The 19,998-nt window shown below is 40.3% G+C and overlaps 1 protein-coding gene across 1 annotated transcript; it reads left to right on the forward strand.

Annotated features, from left to right (window-relative positions):
• Positions 1 to 1,761: 1,761 nt before the first annotated feature.
• LOC133819747 (transcription factor GTE8-like) lies at positions 1,762 to 6,940 on the forward strand. The gene is made up of 11 exons (XM_062253074.1): positions 1,762 to 1,923; positions 2,443 to 3,780; positions 3,867 to 3,915; positions 4,058 to 4,186; positions 4,427 to 4,500; positions 4,723 to 4,795; positions 5,209 to 5,289; positions 5,378 to 5,493; positions 5,597 to 5,660; positions 5,791 to 5,921; positions 6,000 to 6,940. Exons 2-11 carry the CDS (start codon positions 2,530 to 2,532, stop codon positions 6,270 to 6,272), a joined length of 2,241 nt encoding a protein of 746 aa, XP_062109058.1. The 5' UTR covers positions 1,762 to 1,923; positions 2,443 to 2,529; the 3' UTR covers positions 6,273 to 6,940.
• The last annotated feature ends 13,058 nt before the right edge of the window (positions 6,941 to 19,998 follow it).

Raw genomic sequence — 19,998 nt, forward strand, 5'->3', positions numbered from 1 at the left:
TTGGTTTGAAAATTAAGTTTAAAGATGTGAAAATAACTCTAAATCCTAGAGTTATCAAATACCCCCAAAATATGGGTTGAAGGTGGCTGTGGCAGAAGTGGGTTTTGACCCACTTCCAACCAATAAAAATGTGCCACGTAGGCAGGGTGTTGGGCTTGCTTCAGACTGGACTGGCATTGGGCTTGCTGCAGTGAGGCTAACGTGGATCAAAGGCTGGGAGAGGTGAAAGCTGGCTTTGCTGGGCTTCACGTTATTGGGCCTGTTGGGCCTTTGGCAGATGATGTTGATGGTAGAGTTGGTCACATGGTGGAATGGCTGAAAGGAGGAGCTGAAGGGAAAAAGGGAATGGATGTGGACACGTGGCGCGAGGAGAGCACGCCACCTGGCAGCTGGGTGGAGAAAGAGGCCAGCGGGCCTGGGCTTTCGTTTGGGCCTTCGGGACTGGGCCAAACTCCTTCAAAAATGCCATTTTCTTCATTCCTTTCTTCAACTTTATTTATTTATTTCTTTTCTTTTCTTTGTGACAAAATGCATATTTAATTCCTACAAAATAACAATAAATTAAATCATAATTAAATATTTTCATTTATAAAATAAATCATATTAATTCAATGAAAATATTAATTAAACTTAATTTATTTTGGCTATTAAAATCAATAAATAATGCAATTTTTACCACTAATCAAGTCCCTTGAGAACTTGATCGAGAGCTTGCTCACATGCAATTTTCTCAGAAACCCGAGAAGTCTCCCCAAGGGACACACCAACGGTGGTGGGGCTCGTGAGAGATACACCCAGAAGGTCTGCGTAACCACCAACCTTTGACATTTCGGTGCGCCACCTTTCTATGCACAATGACAATCGAAGTGGTGACACTACCACCACTTGGTCCCCCTCCATTTCCCATGCACAAAGGGGATCACTTCCTTTCCACAAAAGGGAAGTTCATAGGTCAAAGCAACCTAGCCAACCTCACCAAATCAATCACGATGCCTCTCGCTCGACGACAAGTGTCACGCATCCCATGCGTGACTCCCACTTAATCGAATAATTAATGCTGATCTCATTACTTAATTCTCTGTACTAAATGTCGTGTATTTGTAAGGATCTGAAACCCTATTTTCGATCTACCATTGTTACCTTGGCGCGCGACTATCCTCTTCCCAAGTTGTAAAACCTAAGAGACTTGTAATTCTTGCAAGCCTTAAGTAATACAAGTGACTCGTAGACTAGGCCACATTAACGAATGAATCATGTGAAAACCCTTTTTTGTTTTTCTTTACAATTTTCTACAAGTTTTTCTTTTGTTTATTAGTTGACAGAAATTGGAGTCAACAAGTTCAATCTAGGAAGAGGGAATGTGAGAAGTAGAGAGAAATATATTTTAAATTTTGTTTCTATATTAAAATTTATTTTTTTTAAAATACTTTTTTTTTGTAGCAATTTTTAAAAAATAATATAATTTAATTTAAGATAATATAATTTCCAAAAGTATTTTAGTCATATTTAAGGATTTTGACCAAAATTAAGTAAAGAAAATTATTTTAATTTATTTTGCAAAACACGTGATTTACAAATACACTTTTCAAAACAGAAAGTCTAATTGGATAATTATAAAAATAGAGTGGCTAAAATGGTATTTTCCTATTTATCTTAACTAAAAATCTTATAAAATGTTGTAAAAAAAAATCTAAGAAAAGGCACATGAGTCGCACGTGTTAATATGATAAGTGAAATTTAATAATACCAACACCGGCATAAACCAATTTTTCGCGATCTAAAAGGCTAGGGCTCGCTCTGTTATTGGTTTCTTTCGTTTTAGCTGGGATCTGAAATCTCTTCTTGATCGCCGGTTCTTGTGATGCTCCCGGAACGAAGGTTTCAATTCGGTTTGGGAAGTTCACCTTATAGTCCCACCCACCGGTAATTTATGGTTTAGGGTTTTTCTTTATTCTTTGATTTTCATTTTTTTTTTCTGCGGAAAGCTTTCAATTTTGTTTTCAACGCAGCTTCAAGTCTAAACCTTTTTTTCAGTTCAATTTCAAAATTAATTGGGTTTTCCCCGCAATAAAATTTCTTGCCGATTACTTTTAGTTTTACCGGCAACATTTTGAAATTAAAGAAATTTAAGTGTTTTTAGTATTTTAGATTACTCACACCGAGTGGTATTCTCAGTTTTCATTATTTGAAGAAATTGGACCCAAGCATATCATGACATCAACATTTTTGCGAAAAAAATTCCATATTTTTCAATATAATTGATGTAATTAATGGCCAAAACTTTGTGTGTGTGTTTTTTCTCACTGTCCATAAATTTTTAACCTAGATCTTTCATCCTCAAAAATTAGTCAAGCCCTTTGCGGTTATAAGTGTTGAGTTGGGGAGTATTGGTTGGGATAATCAGATATGGTAATGTTAGCTCCATGATTGATACACATGCAGACATTCGAACTCTATTGGTGGTGATTATATCGTTATACACCATACAAACTCCATATCAATTGGAAAGGATCAAATTAGTGGTTTGCTATGATTTTGGATATGACTGTAACCAAGGCAAATAGGTACCCGGGAAGCTATTACGGCAATGCCATTCAAACAGCTGGTGAGTCTGAGGGTTCGGGTAGCTCAGGACGAATAGACATGGAAATCGCTGCCTCTGAGGCTTCAAGCGCCTTGACGAGGAAGTGTATAAGTTTGAATTCTAACAAGAGTGCCGACTTCTTTGTTCCTAAGCAAGTTGTTACCTTGTCAAATTTGTCACGATCTGAGAGAAAGAATCTGTTGCATAGATTGAGAAAGAGTCTCGGACAGACTCGAGTGATTCTGAAGAAAATTGAATTGCAGAAGGCTAATGGTCTTGCAAGGTCTTCTTCCAGCGGCATTCTTAGCTGTAGCAGTGGACAGAATGTGCCAAACATTGGAAAGTCCAAGAAATCCTCAATGGTAACTCCTGGCCAGGTTAAAAATTCGAATGCTGGAGGTAAGAAAGCTGAAATGAATCGGAGTTCTTCTGGAAAGTTTGAATCAACAAATCGGACTTCAGCTTCAAGCTCTACAATTGTGATGTTGTTGAAACAATGCGAGGCATTGTTAAAACGTTTGATGACTCATCAGTTTGGATGGGTATTTAATGTCCCGGTTGATGTAGTGAAGTTGAATATTCCGGATTATTTTACTGTTATCAAGCATCCAATGGATTTGGGAACGGTAAAGAGCAAGATAGCTTCTGGATCGTACTCAAATCCCATGGAGTTTTATGCTGATGTGAGACTTACTTTCACAAACGCCATGACCTACAATCCTCCAGGAAATGATGTCCATGCTATGGCTGATACCCTTAATAAATTTTTTGAAGTGCGGTGGAAGGCTATTGAGAAAAAGCTGCCAAAAGTTCATTCTGAACCACTACCTGAAAAATTAGGTTCTGGTGTGGACTTGGAAGTAGCTGAGCCAACCCCCCCTTCAAAAAAGAGGAAAGTTATTCCTACACAACCCGAGGTAAGACCAGAGCCAGCGAAAAGAGTAATGAATGAGGACGAGAAACATAGGCTAGGCAAGGAATTAGAATCTTTGCTGGGTGAGAATGAGATGCCTGTACATATGATAGATTTCTTGAGAGAAAATAGTTCACATAGCAAGGACTCTGAAGAGGATGAGATTGAGATTGATATAGATGATCTCAGTGATGATACCTTGTTTACACTGCGTAAGCTTGTTGATGATTACTTGGGGGAGAAGCAGAAAGCTCAATCACAAGCTGAACCTTGTGAAATAGAGGTATTAACTAGAAAATGCGCGAAGCAAACTTATCCTTCTATGAAATGCTCTAGGCAAACTTATCGTTTTTATGCTATCTTTTGTAGCTTTTGCACGACTCAAGTTTGAGCAATTCATCCATGCATCATTACAAAGGTGATGTTCTGTTGTTTGGTTGTATATTTCTCGTTTTAACTCTGTTTGGATGTTTTTCACATTGCTGTGCATTGTTCTTGCTTGTTTTATTAAATTGACATGATTTTGTAACTTGTTTTTCCTATGTTCTACACACATTTAGGAAACGAGCCAGCTGATGAGGATGTTGACATCGGTAGAAATGACCCCCCTGTCTCCAGCTGTCCTTTGGAAATAGAGAAGGATACAGGCCATGGGATCAGTAAATGTATCAGTTCAGGCAGCTCCAGTGGTAAATTTAGCTTGTTGTGTTAATTTCATTATTTATTTTTTGTGGTTTTTTTTTTTTTACTTCTTGGATCTCCTATACGATACCTGAACTTCCAATGTGATCTGAATTCTTGTTTTGTTAAGAGTGTAAAATATATAATTTAAGGTGCATATTGGGATTTGGGAGAGGATAAAAAAGAGCCTTCAACTTAATCAAAACATAGAGAAAACTTAGTCACTGTATCTTGTGTATGATCCACAGATTCAGAATCCAGCTGTCCTTCAGAGAGTGAGTGTGATGGTGCAAAAGCCTCAACTTTGGTTAATGCCTCAAAGGTATCTTGTTATTTTATTTATTTATATATTTATAAGGTCATACAAATTTATTTATATATTTATTTTATTTTATATATATAAAATTTATTTATATATAATTTATTTTATTTTATTTATATATTTACTTCTGACATAAGCAGTGGTTTCTTTTAATACATGTTCTTTTCTTTTCCTAATCAATGAGTTCTGGGGTGATAGTAAATGGTTGGTTTTGTCCTTCAGGTGCCAGAAACATTGGACTCTGGAGCTGAATTAGACAAAATGGCAACTGTTAGTGATTTACATGAAATAAATCGTAAGCGTTTTTCATTAGGATCGCATTCTATTAATAGTTTTGTACATCTAGAATTATTCTGATCCTTAGAGTTTCCATTGTACAAAATTATGTAAAATTGGAGGTTAAAATTTGATAGAAGGGTTATTACTTACTGGTATATCATTAAATTTATTTATTTATTGTTGCTGTTGCTACGATATTATGTTCAAAGTTCTCTGCAATTCAACTATTTATTCACCAAAATGGTTTTTTTGACTTTATTATTATTGCCTTGATCTTTAATTTTTAATTTGTTGCTAAGGTCGTTGATTTTAAGAACAGTTTGGCTGTCTCCAAATGTTTATGTACTCTCGATTGCCTTAAAAATAAGTTTGTCCGAGGTTTTATATTACATATTTCTAAAATTTGCTAATTCCTTGGTGGTTGTACAGAGTCTGATAGTTGCTTGGACCAAGTTGAACAACCTCTTGAGCATAAGCCAGATTCTGTTGAATCAGAGAGCCGCCAAGATGGTAAGCACAAGAGTTAGAAAACTGTTCTACTTTTGGTTTTGGGGCATCATGTCACTGATCTGTCCTTGAAATAAATATAAAAATTTAGCGGACAGTGCACCAAGTGGGAGGCACGTATCCCCTGAGAAGCAGTACAGGGCTGCACTATTGAAAAATCGTTTTGCTGATACCATTTTAAGAGCTCGTGAAAAAACTCTTAATGAGGTAGGTTTCCAATTAACACTAATTTTATTTCGACCTGTCTATTATTGAGTCACTTTCCACTCAGTATGTGATTTCTGTGCAATTTTTATTTGGCTGGGATCAGGGCGACAGGGATCCTGAGAAATTGCGGCGGGAGAGGGAGGAACTTGAACAGCAACAGAGAAAAGGTTGCAATAAAATTTCATTCTCTTATGTTTGCTTTTGTGCAAGGAAAGTGAGATGAATACATGTTTCCCAATTATAACAAATTTACAGTGACTTATGTTGTTATTTTGAACTTTGCCAATGTATCACCAGAAAAAGCACGGTTACAAGCTGAAGCAAAGGCTGCTGAAGAAGCTCGAAGAAGAGCAGAAGCAGAAGCTGCTGCTGAGGCTAAACGGAAGAGGGAACTTGAGAGAGAAGCAGCACGACAGGCATTACTACAGGTAAATAACTGCACACTACATGTTGCTCAGTCTGTGATCTTTTTTGGATCTTTATTGGAACACATGGTGTTTGTGCAGATCGAAAAGACTGTTGAAATTAATGAGAATTCCCGGTTTCTAGAAGATTTGGAAATGCTTAGGGCTGCCCCTGCAGAGCCGATACCTAGCTCTGTAGACGAAACTAGCCCAGATCACTCACATGATGGCTTAGGGGGGTTCAAGTTTGGGAGCTCTAATGCCTTGGAACAACTTGGCTTGTTCATGAAGGAGGATCATGAAGAGGAAGAGGAAGTTGAGGCACCTTGTGCTCCTAGGTCTCTAAATGATATAGAGGAGGGAGAAATTGATTAGGTACTAGTGCCTTTTTGTATTCATGACTGAATTGAGAAACAAGAATATTATATTTGTTACCAAAAGGGGGAAAAGTAAAGAAAAGTAGTACTTGGTTAATGTTACCAAAAGGGGGCTAAAGTTCTTTCTTGTTCATTCTGATGGCGCTTCTAGCGAGACATGCAGAGAGCTATCGCAGACGAGTGTATATATAGGTGGTGTATGGTTATTCTTCCAGACAGAGCATTGAATTGCAGAGATCTTAGATGTTGGAACTTGGAAGTACACTACCATAGTGGAGTGAGTCTTGAGTGTGGCCTTTGCTCTACCAATAAGTCCAGGGAAGCAGAATGTGATATATATATATATATATATAAATATACACCCCTCACTCTATCTATTCTCTAGGTTGATTCTATTACAAAAATGATGTTGAGTCAGTGGTGTTTTGTGATGGCCGAGTGACCTAATTTGAGCTTGGCGTCAAAATCAAGTAAAGGAACTGGTATATATCTTACTCTGTTTTTAGTGGTACGTCTAACATTTGTTAGTCTTTAGTCTTAAGATGCAATTAGCAATTTGTTTTTTCCTATTTTCTCTGGGGTCAGTTTTATGTAAATCGTAGTTCAACTGTAGAGATTTTGTTGTAGAGCAAGTGCCCCCGAATAATATATAGACATTCTATGTTATCCAAGTGCCCCCCAAGTACAGTACTATATCTGCATTATTGTATTATTGTGAAAATATCTCAATGAATGAACAATCAACATTGGGTGATCAACACCTAAGCTCCAGCTCACGATAGAATTGAGCGCTACCTTTAAAATGAGATAAAATACCTTATTCTCTAAAATGAGATATTTTACTTTCTTTTTTTACCTCAATAAATAGTTGGAAATAACTGTTGAGCTATAAATATTTTATTAATTTTCTTTTTCAAAATTTTTATATATGCGTGATATTATTATATTTAAATATTTTATTTTTAAAAATGAATAAAATAAATTAAAAATAGAATATTTAAATGATATGGAAAAAAACAATAGAGAAATTGATGCATGAATAAAATGAAAAAAGAAAAGTGGATTTTTGATGACGGATTTTAAAAAATAAAGTAGCACATTTGTTGTGCCTGAGGCAATCTCAAGAATTGAGAAAGTCCTCCAATAAATGGTCCCTCTTTGAACAAGGCCACTACAAAATTAGAAATTCAAATTCAAAGCACCAAAGCTTCAAGAACACATTTGAAACACAATACATTTACCCAGTTTCGTCACAAATCAACCTACACTTGTGGGATCAAATAACTAAAAGTTATCTAGTTAATCTTATTGATCCTTGAGAAAATTCTCACGATTTGTGAAAAATATCATGCCAAATAGCAGCTGGTTTTTGAGGAACATGATGAAATTGAAGTGTAGAATGATAAGCAGTAGGCAATATGGTGGAGTGAAAGACAGACTTTGATGAAGGCAATCTGTTGGGAAGAGATGAGATAGTTTGTAGTGTGTATAAGCCGCGATCAAGCAAGCCTTGATGAAGAACTTTCTTCGAGTGAATGTCCTTAACAAAGAAAGAGTTAGAATGAAATTCAATAAATACATGGTTATCAAGGCAGAATTTTGATACATATAAAAGATTAGTAGTAATATTGGGAACATGGTAGACATTTTTGAGCTGAAAGGAATGTTGATTAGTTGTAAAAGAAGAATTACCAATAGATGTAATAGGGAGTTGATGAACATTACCTATGGTAACACTGCCAGAACCAGAGTAAGTGGATGAGGAGTCAAGTTGAGAGGCATTAGGTGTAAGATGGTGAGATGCACTCATCTGTGACTGTGTTGGAGTTGGCTAACAGTGCTGAGACATTTGAAGAGGATGCCGAGTTAGAAGCAGGTGGTGCAGGTACATTTAGATCAAAGCCACGATAATAGTGGTAAGCATTGTGACCAGGCCTGAGGCAAAGTTGGCATATGAGGCGTGAAGCATTTGAGTTGAGACGGACTTGCGAAGAACCTCGACCAGAGGAGTAGTTGGACTGAAATGCTTGCTTAATGGGTGAGTTCTTGAAAAATGAGGTTGGCAAAATACCACATTTGTTGCAAAGTTTTGCTGCTCCAATCTTGATTCATGAGCAAGAAGAAGACTAGAGACCTGTTCGAAGGCAATGGGTTTGGTCTTGGATGTAACCGATACCATAAATGAATTGTATTCGGAATTGAGACCAGCAAGAAGGTATTAGACTTGATCACGATCAGAAACCTTCCCAGAAATGGCAGCTAATTGATCGGTGAGGTTCTTGACTTTGAGGATGTAGTCCATCATGGATAAAGATCCTTTCTTGAGGGTCTGGAGTTGTAATCGGAGTTTCATTATGCGAGCATGAGAGGAAGAAGAGTAGATCCGTTGAAGGGCGGACCAGGCAGCAACACTTGTTGTTTGCCCAACGATTTGGACCATAATCTCTTGAGAAAAGGAAGAATAGATCCAGGATTGGATGAGTTTATCCTTCCTGCGCCGTTGAATGAAGTCCGGGTTGAGACCAGTCACAATTGGGAGAGTTTGAGGAGGAGCTTCAGTTGTGTCGTTGAGGAAATTGTCAATGTCATTTGCAAGAATAACGTTCTCCATCTGAGCATGCTAGAGGAGAGTAAGTTAGTTAGAACGATCAAGCTTCACAGGAAGGCCATGGTTGAGGGCCTGAGAGAGAGCAATGAACTATTATTGCGGAGCTGAGAGACTAGAGAATGTTATATTATATTATAATATATTGTTTTAGATGTCTCCTATTGTAATATATGACATAGAGTTATAATATTTAGATATATGAAATTTATCCAAATATGTAACATATTTGGTGTTACAAATTTGTAGCTTCCAAATATTACCCTTTATTGTGTAAATTTGGTGTTACAAAATATTGAGATGAATTTCATAAAGTTATATGTGAAATGGCTGTTAGAAATATGATTTTAACTTCAATAATATGTTTTGGGGATTAGAAAATCATTTGGGAGGGTTTGGAACCGTTTGGAAAATAACACATTTTCAAGTGTTGAAATTGGTTAGTGACCGCAGCTTGTGGGACAGAGAGCAGTAGTCGCGGCCACTGATGTCCCTGGCCGCAGCTATAGGTGTAAATCTGACCAATTTTTCAGTTTTTTCAATCTTTGTTAAACGGCTCAAAAAACTCAAATAACTACTAAATCTAATTTTTAATTCCATATTAATCAAATTAAACATTGGTAACAACCATGGGATTGGTGGAATTTGAAATTCAAAGGGTGTCTCTAAACTCTATAAATAGGAGCCTATAACTCACGTGAAAGACATAACATTTCTATCCATTAAAGTATTTAGCTGAAAACGCCTTGATGCTTGATAATTCCATAAAGCTTTTCCAATATTTGAGAGAGATCCCTTAGTGCTTGAGTTAGGGAAAAATAAGCTTTTAGACAAATGTTTTAAACCTTGTTCAAGTTGGTGATCCACAATACTCTTCACTTAGGTTGTGTAAGTGAGAGTTTTCTTTGTTTTGTTCTTACAATTTCTTCTATTGCTTTTCTTCTTATTTGTCTTGTTCTATTTACTTGTAATTTTGTTTAGAGTTGTAATCTTCTTTTCTTTTGTTTCAAACATTTTTACTTTACTTGTAATCTTTTGCTTAGAGTTGTAATTTTCACTATTCCATTCTTCTTCTATTCTTCTTCTTCTTTTGTTTATTTGTAATTTATGTTATAGAGTTGTGACCTTATTTAATAAATCTATATTTATTTGTATTATATTGCCTAGAATTGTAATATTCTTACCTATTTCCATTGAGGCAATCTAATCGTTCCTAACAGAGAAACCAGTAGTGGAGGCAGGTGGAGGAGGAGTGACTGGAGATGTTGTAGAAGAGGCTTGAGAACCTTCGTTGGTGGCCATGGCGATCAAGAAAGTGAGAGGAAAGTATTTGCAGAAGTGGAGGGTTTTGGCTCGGATACCAAGTTAATGAAATTGGTAAAATGGAAAATCAACAATAATGAGTGAATAATCGAGGTTATGTTATTTATAGAATAGAGAATGTACACAAAATGTAAAGGCGGGAAAACAACATTGAAATAAAGCAAACTAAACTAATATAACAACCCCAACTAATAGTTAGTTAAACTGAACTAAATCTATACATTAACAAAGTGCTACATACATTCTGTATAATGTTTAGGTGCACATATCATTACTTATAGAAAGATCATTCAATTAATTTTTTATTAGATTTTTAAGAAATAGACAAAAATAAATTAATTGAAATTATTTAAAGTAATATTTTATTTATTAGTTTTTATAACAAATAAAATAATTTCCATATATATATATGAAAATAAAAAATATATATTTATTAAAAAAAGCAAATCGTGGAAATTATTAATTTTTTCTTGAATTATTACATTTATTAATATTAGACAAATGATAAATATATATAGGGAGCGACTACAACGCATCTTATTTTTTTACAACACCGGTGCATTATTTTTCTATTTTCGGCATCTGGATAGATATAATCCCAAATTTTTATATGAAAGTGTACATTATAGCTATCTAGAACATCTTACAAATTTTTAAGAAATTCCGAGTAAATTATGGTACCAAAAACATGGTCTGAATTGTCTGTTTTCGGCTTTGTTAACTATTCATAATTTCTTGAAAATTTGTAGGATATTCTAAATACTTATAATGTACACCGTCATATAATTTTTTTTAATTATATCTATCCAGGTACCAAAAATAAAAAAAGATACACCAATGTTCAAAAAATGAATGAGTTGTAGTAGTTCTATATATATATTATACTAAAAGAAAACGAAAAGTGATTCAATTCTTTTTCAAAAAATTCTCACGATTTGCTTTTTTTTTTTAACTTCACCGAGATAGTTATTATTGTTATACCCAGATTTCGAGCCATGTTAATTATGACCTCGAAAGTTGGATTTGCAAATAAGTGGACTCATAAGGTTGGAAGCAAGCTCCAGGATCATATGCCGAGCTTGCAGGATATGGACGATCTCGAGTATGGTGACCTCGAAGAGTTCATGATCTCGAAAGATAGCCCCGGAATCACATCCATCTTCGGAGACAACTTCGGATCAGGGTTCCCGAGCTCGACGCGCATACGATCTCGAACAGATTGGGTGACCTCGGAAGATGTCTCCAGCTCGTAAGGTGACAGGAAACCTGGGAGACTAAAGCCTTAGAGATACGCAGTAACCACATTGAATATCTACAAGTATTATAAATATGAGATGTAATCCTCATTTATTAATGTAAATCCCCTAGAATCGTGGGATATTATTTGATCAGTTATGTGTTTCCTGGTCTTCAGGGACGTTTCCTTTTATATTTGATTATAGGCATTTAAGGCCATTTATTTTATTCACAATAAGAGTAACTACCCAAAATATGTGGGATAGTATTCTGCATCCTTCTCTATAAATAGAGAAGTCATGCGCCATTGTAAAGGACCGAAAATTCTGATCCTTGAGAGAAAACTCTGAAGAATTCATGCTTAAGAATTTTCAGAGATAATCTTGAGTTTAATAACAGAGACTCGTGGACTAGGCAGATTTAACTGCTGAACCACGTAAAAATCGTGTGTTTGATTTGTTTTATTGTATTTGGCCATTATCTATTATTGTTTTTGTGCTCTTCTTTCACTGTTTGACGAAAAACGGCGTCAACAGTTTGGTGCTTTCATTGAGAGACTTAAGCATTCATCCCTGAGAGATTCATGGCCACGAACAATCAGAACACGCCTGATGAAAGTTACCCAAGGCGTCCTGGAAAACAACCAATGGAGAACCCGGATGCTGAGGAGAGAAGTGGGTCTTCTGATTCTCGGGGACCACCGCCTCCACCAAGGGATGAGGACATGTACTACAATCTAGAGCGTTACGTTCCTATTGTAGAACTGGAAAACCGGCAGTTGAAACAGCTGTTGGCAGAGGCCAATAAACGGAATGAGGAGCTGACTAGGATAGCCGCAGAGGTGCAGGTGGCTCAGCCCCCGCCTCCGCGCGAAAACCAAATCCCTCCTCCAAGGGACGTGCATGTTCCTCCCCAGAGGCCCCGTGGGCGGCCACGAAAGGATGCTGCCACAAGGAGGCCGACTCAACCTTCGGCGCCAGCAGAGCCATCTGCTCCTCCTAGGCCCCAGAGGAGTACCCGAGCTCGGGTCCCGCCTAATCCACCTGTGGAAGTGCCTGCAGGAACTGAGAATAACCGAACTCCTGCCGAGGCTCGGACTCAGGTTCCTGGTAGTGCACCAAACGCGACTGACCCATCTCGGGCAAATTCTGGACCCTCTAGGCCGAGGCAAGGGCGACAGCCACCGTCGCCTATACGGTTCCCTCCGTCTCCCATAAGATATCCTTCACCTCCCCGCAGAAACGCTCAACCTGTTCGAGATCAGGATCAAGGGAGTACGAGGGAAAGACAAGGAAATAGGGAGACATTCCAGGAACGGAGAGGCGCACCCTCTGAGAAAAGTCAGACGTCTCGGTCTCGCACTGCGGAGACGAGGCGACATGGGAAGAATACATCACGAAATGACCGATCAATGAGTTTCACCAATGACGAGTCCGGAGAGCCCAGGTCCGTCAGTAATCACGACCGAGGTCGTAAAAATACTGGAAGTCGCAAGAATCGTCATGACCTGCGAAGTCATCTAAATCATAGTAGGGGGAAGGAAGATCAGACAAATCCGGACCTGAAGGATCGCTTGAATAAGCGTAGAGATCCCTCACGGAGACGCGAGCCTGGAATCACGATCAATGACAGTCAATTTCAGACAACACCTCCTACTGACCTAGTCTAAGCAAGGATCGATCAGCTCGAAAAAGCCTTTAGGCTTTTAAAGAATGAACGAGGAAATGGTCGATATGAGGACTCTGATGAGGAGCTCGAGCCGTTTGCTCCACATATTTCCAACACCCAATTTCCTCAAGGATTCCGGATTCCTCACGTCCCAGCGTTTGAAGGAAAAACCGACCCATGTAGTCACCTGAGTACATTCAACACTATTATGAGAGCCAGTAACGTGGGTTACGAGCTCAGATGCATGTTGTTTCCAACATCATTGGCAGGACCTGCCAAAAGTTGGTTCGAAAAGTACAAGAAACACTCAATAACTTCATGGGAACAGTTGTCTAAAGACTTCAAGAAGCAGTTCCGAGCTATGGTGGGAGTCAGACCAGAGGCATCCACTCTGACCAACGTCCGACAACAGCCAGGCGAAACACTGAAAAGCTACCTGACGAGATTTAATCTGGAGGTCGCCCGAGCTCGAGATGTGGATGACAGTGGGCACCTTATGGCTATCCGAGCTGGTGTTTTACCCGGAAGTGCCCTTTGGGATGACATGCAAGGGAAACCGGTGAGGTCAATAACCGAGTTTAACAGACGAGCGCAAAGGTTTGTCAATGTAGAGGAGGCGAGGTCAACGCTCAAGGCGACCTCGCAGACCGAAACTACAACGATAAATATTAACTCCGCCTCAACCTCGGCTGACCCAGCAGCTCCGCAGCCTACCTCGGAAGATCCCTCAAAGAGGAAAAAGAGCGAGGGAAATAACCCCGAGGTTGAGGGAGGAAAGAAAAAGAAAGGAGAGAGGTATTTCTCCGTGTATAAAGTACACACCGAGCTCAACGAGTCTCGGGAAAACATATACCTGGCTAATGAAAACCAGGTTCCCTTCAGGCGTCCGGACCCAATGAGAAATCAAAAATCTAAGAGGGATTCCAGTAAGTATTGCCGGTTCCACAGAGACACCGGACACACAACTGATGAATGTCGACAGCTGAAGGACGAGATCGAAGGGTTGATCTCGAGAGGTTACTTCCGGCAGTATGTCAAAAACCAGAGTACTGGACAGACTACTACGAGCCAGAGAGTAGCCGTACCTTCGACGGCACAAAATAATAACTCCCAACCTCGGGAAGAAGACAGGCCCCCACCGATAGATGGAGAGGACGTGATAACCATCTCGGGAGGGCCTCATCTCGCAGGAGGGGGCAGAAATGATCAAAAGAGATATGTAAACGAGCTGAAGACAGGGGACGGATCTCCTTATGAACCCGAACCTAGGGCACCGAAAATCCAAAGGATTGAAACATAACCGATAACCTTCACTGAGGAGGACGCTTCCCATGTTCAGTTCCCTCATCATGATCCATTGGTTATTACTCTTCAGCTTGCCAACAAAAGAGTCCGCCGAGTTCTCATAGATAATGGGAGCTCGGTCAACATTCTTTATAAAGCGACCCTCGAGAAAATGGGGCTCTCCCTTCGCGACCTGAAGGCGTGTGCAACTACTTTGTACGGCTTTTCAGGAGAAGGAACTGCCTGTATGGGATCCATTGAACTCCCTGTGACCTTGGGAGACTATCCGGTCTCGGTGACCAAGATAATGGAGTTCGTGGTAGTAGAGTTACCATCTGCCTACAATGTACTGCTCGGGAGACCCGCCCTGGTCGGGCTGGGGGCAGTTTCATCTGTGAGGCATCTGGCCCTTAAGTTCCCAACTCCAAGCGGGGTCGGGACATTAAAAGGAGATCAATTGGCAGGAAGGGAATGTTATAGCATTTCTTTGAGGGGAAAGAAACAAACGAGCGCTCAAACACTCGCTATCATACAAAATAAAGATGGAACAGTCTTAGAAATTGACGAAGAGATCGACCCGAGGATTGAGGAGAAAGTTGACCTCGAACCTTTAGAGGAGCTCGAGGAAGTTGATCCCTCGAAGAAGGTGAAGGTCGGAAAACACCTCCGAGACGAGGCAAAATAGCAATTAATTTGCTTTCTGAAGAAAAACCAGGATGTCTTCGCATGGTCACACTCAGACATGGTGGGGATAAGCCCGAATGTTGCGAGCCACGCATTAAACATAGACAAAAGCTTTCCCCCGAAGCAACAAAAGCGAAGACAGCTGGACGAGGACAGAAAGAAAGCATTAAAGGAGGAAGTTGACAGGTTAAAAGCAAACCATTTCATTAGGGATGCCTTTTACCCTGACTGGGTAGCCAATCCAGTGTTGGTCCCAAAGCCCAATGGGACATGGAGAACCTGTATTGACTACTCGGATCTCAACAAAGCTTGTCCAAAAGACTGTTTTCCGCTGCCAAGAATTGATCAGCTCGTGGATGCCACGGCGGGGCATGGCTTGATGTCATCCATGGATGCATATTCTGGATACAACCAGATTCCCATGCATGCCCCCGACCAAGAACATACGAGCTTCATCACAGATAAAGGGCTATACTGTTATAATGTTATGTTGTTTGGGCTCAAGAACGCTGGAGCTACATATCAGCGACTCGTAAACATGATGTTTTCAGAGCAAATAGGGAACAACATGGAAGTTTATGTTGATGACATGCTTGTAAAGTCTCAACTTAACAAGAACCATTTTGATGACCTCGAAGAGTGCTTTGGCGTGCTCAGAAAATACAACATGAAGCTAAATCCTCAGAAGTGCACTTTTGGGGTATCTTTGGGAAAATTTCTGGGTTTCATTGTCAACTCTCGTGGAATCGAGGCTAATCCCGACAAAATAAAGGCCCTGATTGATATGCCTTCACCTCGGAAGCATAAAGATGTCCAAAGCTTGACTGGCAGGATGGCCGCCCTGAGCGGATTCATCTCGAAGTCAACGGATCATGGCCTTCCCTTCTTCAACTTATTGAGAGGAAGTAAGAAGTTTGAATGGACAGAGGAGTGCGAGCTGGCCTTTCAGGAGCTCAAAAGACACCTCGCTGAACCACCCATCCTGTCAAAACCCGAAACGGGAGAAGTATTGTACCTATACCTCTCGACCACAGAACACGCGACAAGCGCGGTGCTCATTCGAGAGGAAGAGAGGGTGCAGAAACCCGTCTATTGCATCAGTAAGAGATTACTGGGGGTAGAGTCAAGGTATCCATTGATGGAGAAACTCGCCCTCAGTCTAATTCATTCGTCTCGTAAGCTCCGCCCCTATTTTCAGGCACATCCCATCCATGTACTAACAGATCAACCACTTAGGCAAGTCCTGTCTAAACCAGAGGCGTCAGGTCGACTCCTTAAATGGGCTGTTGAGCTCGGACAGTTCGAGATCACCTACCATCCAAGAACGACCATTAAGGCACAAGCATTGGCGGACTTTATAGTGGAATGTACTGGGATAGCCGACGACGAGGTAATAACCACAGCCCACGAGCTATGGAAACTTTACGTCGACGGCTCGTCAAATGAAAATGGAGCGGGGGCAGGAGTTATCCTGATCACTCCTGTAGGGAGCAAATTTCACTCTGCTTTAAGATTTGGCTTTAAAGCATCTAATAATGAAGCTGAGTACGAGGCTCTACTTGCGGTACTACGAATAGCAAAAGAGCTCAAAGCCAAAGCTATACATTGCTACAGCGACTCCCAGCTTGTGGTTAATCAAATCTTGGGAGAGTACCAGGCTCGTGGCACAAGAATGGCAGCTTATCTGGAGAAGGCAAAATCCGCATTGGAGTATTTCGAATTTTATGCAATTGAACAGGTTCCCCGATAACAAAACTCAAATGCAGATGCCTTAGCTCGACTCGCCATTTCTGCCGAAAATGAAGAGCTGAATGTTGTACCCGTAGAACACCTATCAGCACCCAGCATTACTGAGCCAGACGAGGAAGATGTGTGTATGATTGAAACAGAACCGACCTGGATGAGTCCAATAGTTGACTATCTCGAAAATGGAATTCTTCCAAAAGATCGAAATCAGGCTCGAAAGTTGATGTATCAGCTTCCTCGTTACACCATTTTGGACGGAAAGCTATACAGAAGAGGATATTCCATGCCGCTGCTTAGATGTGTAACCCCTCCCGAAGTAAAGAAGATCATTGAAGAAATTCATGAAGGGTTCTGCGGAGACCACACCGGGGGGCATAGCCTATCCAAGAAGATCATACGCCAAGGATATTTCTGGCCAACCATTAAAACATACTCTTTTGAGTATGTGAAGAAATGCGACAAATGCCAGAGATTCGCCACGATACCCCGAGCTCCACCATCCGAACTAACCATGTTGACATCCCCATGGCATTTCGCAGTATGGGGCATCGACCTCATAGGCTCTCTCCCAACTGGAAAAGGCGGAGTGAAGTATGCTGTAGTCGTCGTTGATTACTTCACGAAATGGACGGAGGCTGAACCATTGGCAACCATAACTTTGAAAAAGATCCTTGATTTCGTGGTAAAGAACATCGTATGCCGATACGGAGTACCGAGAAAAATCGTATCTGATAACGGAACTCAGTTCGATTGCAATTTGTTCGCCAGCTTTTGCAAAAAGAATGGCATAATAAAGAGTTTTTCATCTGTGGCTCACCCTCAGGCGAATGGTCAGGTCGAGGCCGTTAACAAAACTCTCAAGAGTTCTTTGAAGAAAAAGTTGGAAGAAGCCAAGGGACGATGGCCTAAGGAATTACCTCAAGTCCTTTGGGGGTATAGAACCACAGCTCGGACCTCAACAGGGCATACCCCGTTCTCTCTAGCATACGGCTGCGAGGCAATGTTGCCCATCGAGGTCGAAATCCCAACGATTCGAACTCAGGTTTACGATCAAAGTTCCAATCACACTCAGCTCGAAGAAACTCTAGACTTGATTGATGAAAAAAGAGAAGAGGCTCAGCTGAGAAACGTTGCTTACCAACAACGAACTACACGATATTTCAATAAGAGGGTTCGAGATCGAAAGTTCGGAATGGGAGATCTGGTATTAAGACGCGTATTCTCGGCAACCCGAAATCCAGCAGCTGGAGTGCTCGGGCCGAACTGGGAAGGACCATACCAAATAGAGTCAGTCATCCGACCTGGTGTGTACAAACTTGCGAGATTGGATGGGAGCCCAATACCGCGAGCATGGAATGGCGAACACCTTAGACCTTACTATCAATAGTGTAGGAAGTGTTGCCTGTAACCATGGCTTTCTATCTATACTAGTTTGTTTGTTTGTTTTTTTTTTGAATTTCATCAAAAAAAATGTCTATTTTGTTCCATATGTAATTTCTTTTTATTTTTGCAATCTCTCTTAACTTAATAACCTATGGTCACACTCATAGGACATTAAGGGGGCATCATTGGTATATATACCATCAGATTAAAAAATAAAAAAAATATATATATATACATGAAGTATTTGGAGATAACCAAGTACGCGAGCTTAGATAGTTTGGACATAACCGACTTATCAAAAAGATAAAAAGTATTTGGAGATAACCAAGTACGCGAGCCTAGATAACTGAGTTATCAAAAACATATGAAGTGTTTGGATATAACCAAATACGCGAGCTTAGATAGTTCGGACAAAACCGAACTACCAAAAACCTAAAACGTTTGGAGTTAACCAGATGTGCAAACTTAACAGGTCTGGAACCAGCCAAAAAATTGATCGATAATAAGTAGGAGCCTAAACCTATCACGAGACAAGTCGAGATCGAGGCTGGAATATCTTAAGAGAAAAATAGTTTCAAACTCTTAACCTCGGAACAAAAATGAGGATGAGGAAAAGTGACTAAAAAAAAAAAAGAAAGATATAACTAGATCATTCACATTACATACCATATAAGTACTCTTGAGTTCATGGTTAAAGTAATATCCGACCTTGATAAGTAACGAGGTCGGAAGCGGATAACTCGAATAGACTATGCATGAATGCATCGAATTTCGAGCCTAAATCCAAACTATGTTTGTATGAATTAAGTAAACATAACCGGTTCGTCAATATAAAAATATGCAAAATATTTCGAGCCAAGAAATGTAAAGCATATAAAAGAATGGTAAAAGAAATTGTATCAGCCCCGTGGGCATATATTAAAATAATTACAGAAATAAGGGGACGCAGCCCCGATAACTGATCTCCCCGAGGTCAGATTCAAGGAAGAGGAGTCTCCTTGGCCTTCTCAGTGTCGGTGGCACCGGACCCCCCAGGATGAATAGCATGACTATCCTCCTGAGCTCCCTCCGAAACGGTGTCCGGAGCAGCCTTCTCCTTCTCGAGCCGAGCATTCCATCGTTCAAGAAGCGGCGCCTCGTGGGGACCTAAGAAGCTGGTGTCCAGATCTTCATTATAAGCCCACATCCGGTACATGGCTGAGTCGACCGCCTTTTCCTTCTTTTCTTTGTACTCGGCAAGAAGGCGAGTTTTGGCATCCTCTATGATGTCGAAGGTGGCGGCCTTGTCCTCTTCGAGCTTCTTATTGGTCTCCCAAAGCTGGGTATTATCTTTCTTTTGCTCCTCGAGTTCAGCTCTCAGCTTTCCGAGCTCCTTGGCCATGTCCTCACGCTCCTTAACCACTGCCTCGAGCTTAGCATTCGCCGCCTTCAGATCGTCATTCGCTCTAAGGTGGAGGTCCTTCGCCTCTTGAGCATGAGTCCTGCTCGAATGGATCTCGTTGTTCAGCTCGTAATTGAGCTGGGCAATGAAGGCAAGAGCCTGAAAAAAGGAAGAAACCACCATTAGCCTCAGGTCAGTATGAATGTAAGCAAAAGGAATATAGAAGGATACTTACCGCAGCAGTGTGCTCGATACTCTTCTCGTAAAGGACAGTGCGGTCTCGGGTGCCAGTTAGGCACTGCCACTGGGGAGCTTCGAAACTGCCATAGCTCTGGCCGATCCGGGACATGACATCTGAGATCAGCGTAGATCCGTGAGGTCCAGTAGCATTGTCCACCACATACGAGTCCATAT

Source organism: Humulus lupulus, chromosome 2 (assembly GCF_963169125.1).
Source record: "Humulus lupulus chromosome 2, drHumLupu1.1, whole genome shotgun sequence".
Lineage (NCBI taxonomy): Eukaryota > Viridiplantae > Streptophyta > Magnoliopsida > Rosales > Cannabaceae > Humulus > Humulus lupulus.

Coding starts and splice junctions, on each gene's coding strand:
- LOC133819747 (XM_062253074.1), top strand. CDS start 2,530: ATGATTTTGGATATGACTGTAACCAAGGCAAATAGGTACCCGGGAAGC. Junction 3,916..4,057: donor ATCCATGCATCATTACAAAG/GTGATGTTCTGT, acceptor ACACACATTTAG/GAAACGAGCCAGCTGATGAG. Junction 5,290..5,377: donor ATCAGAGAGCCGCCAAGATG/GTAAGCACAAGA, acceptor ATAAAAATTTAG/CGGACAGTGCACCAAGTGGG.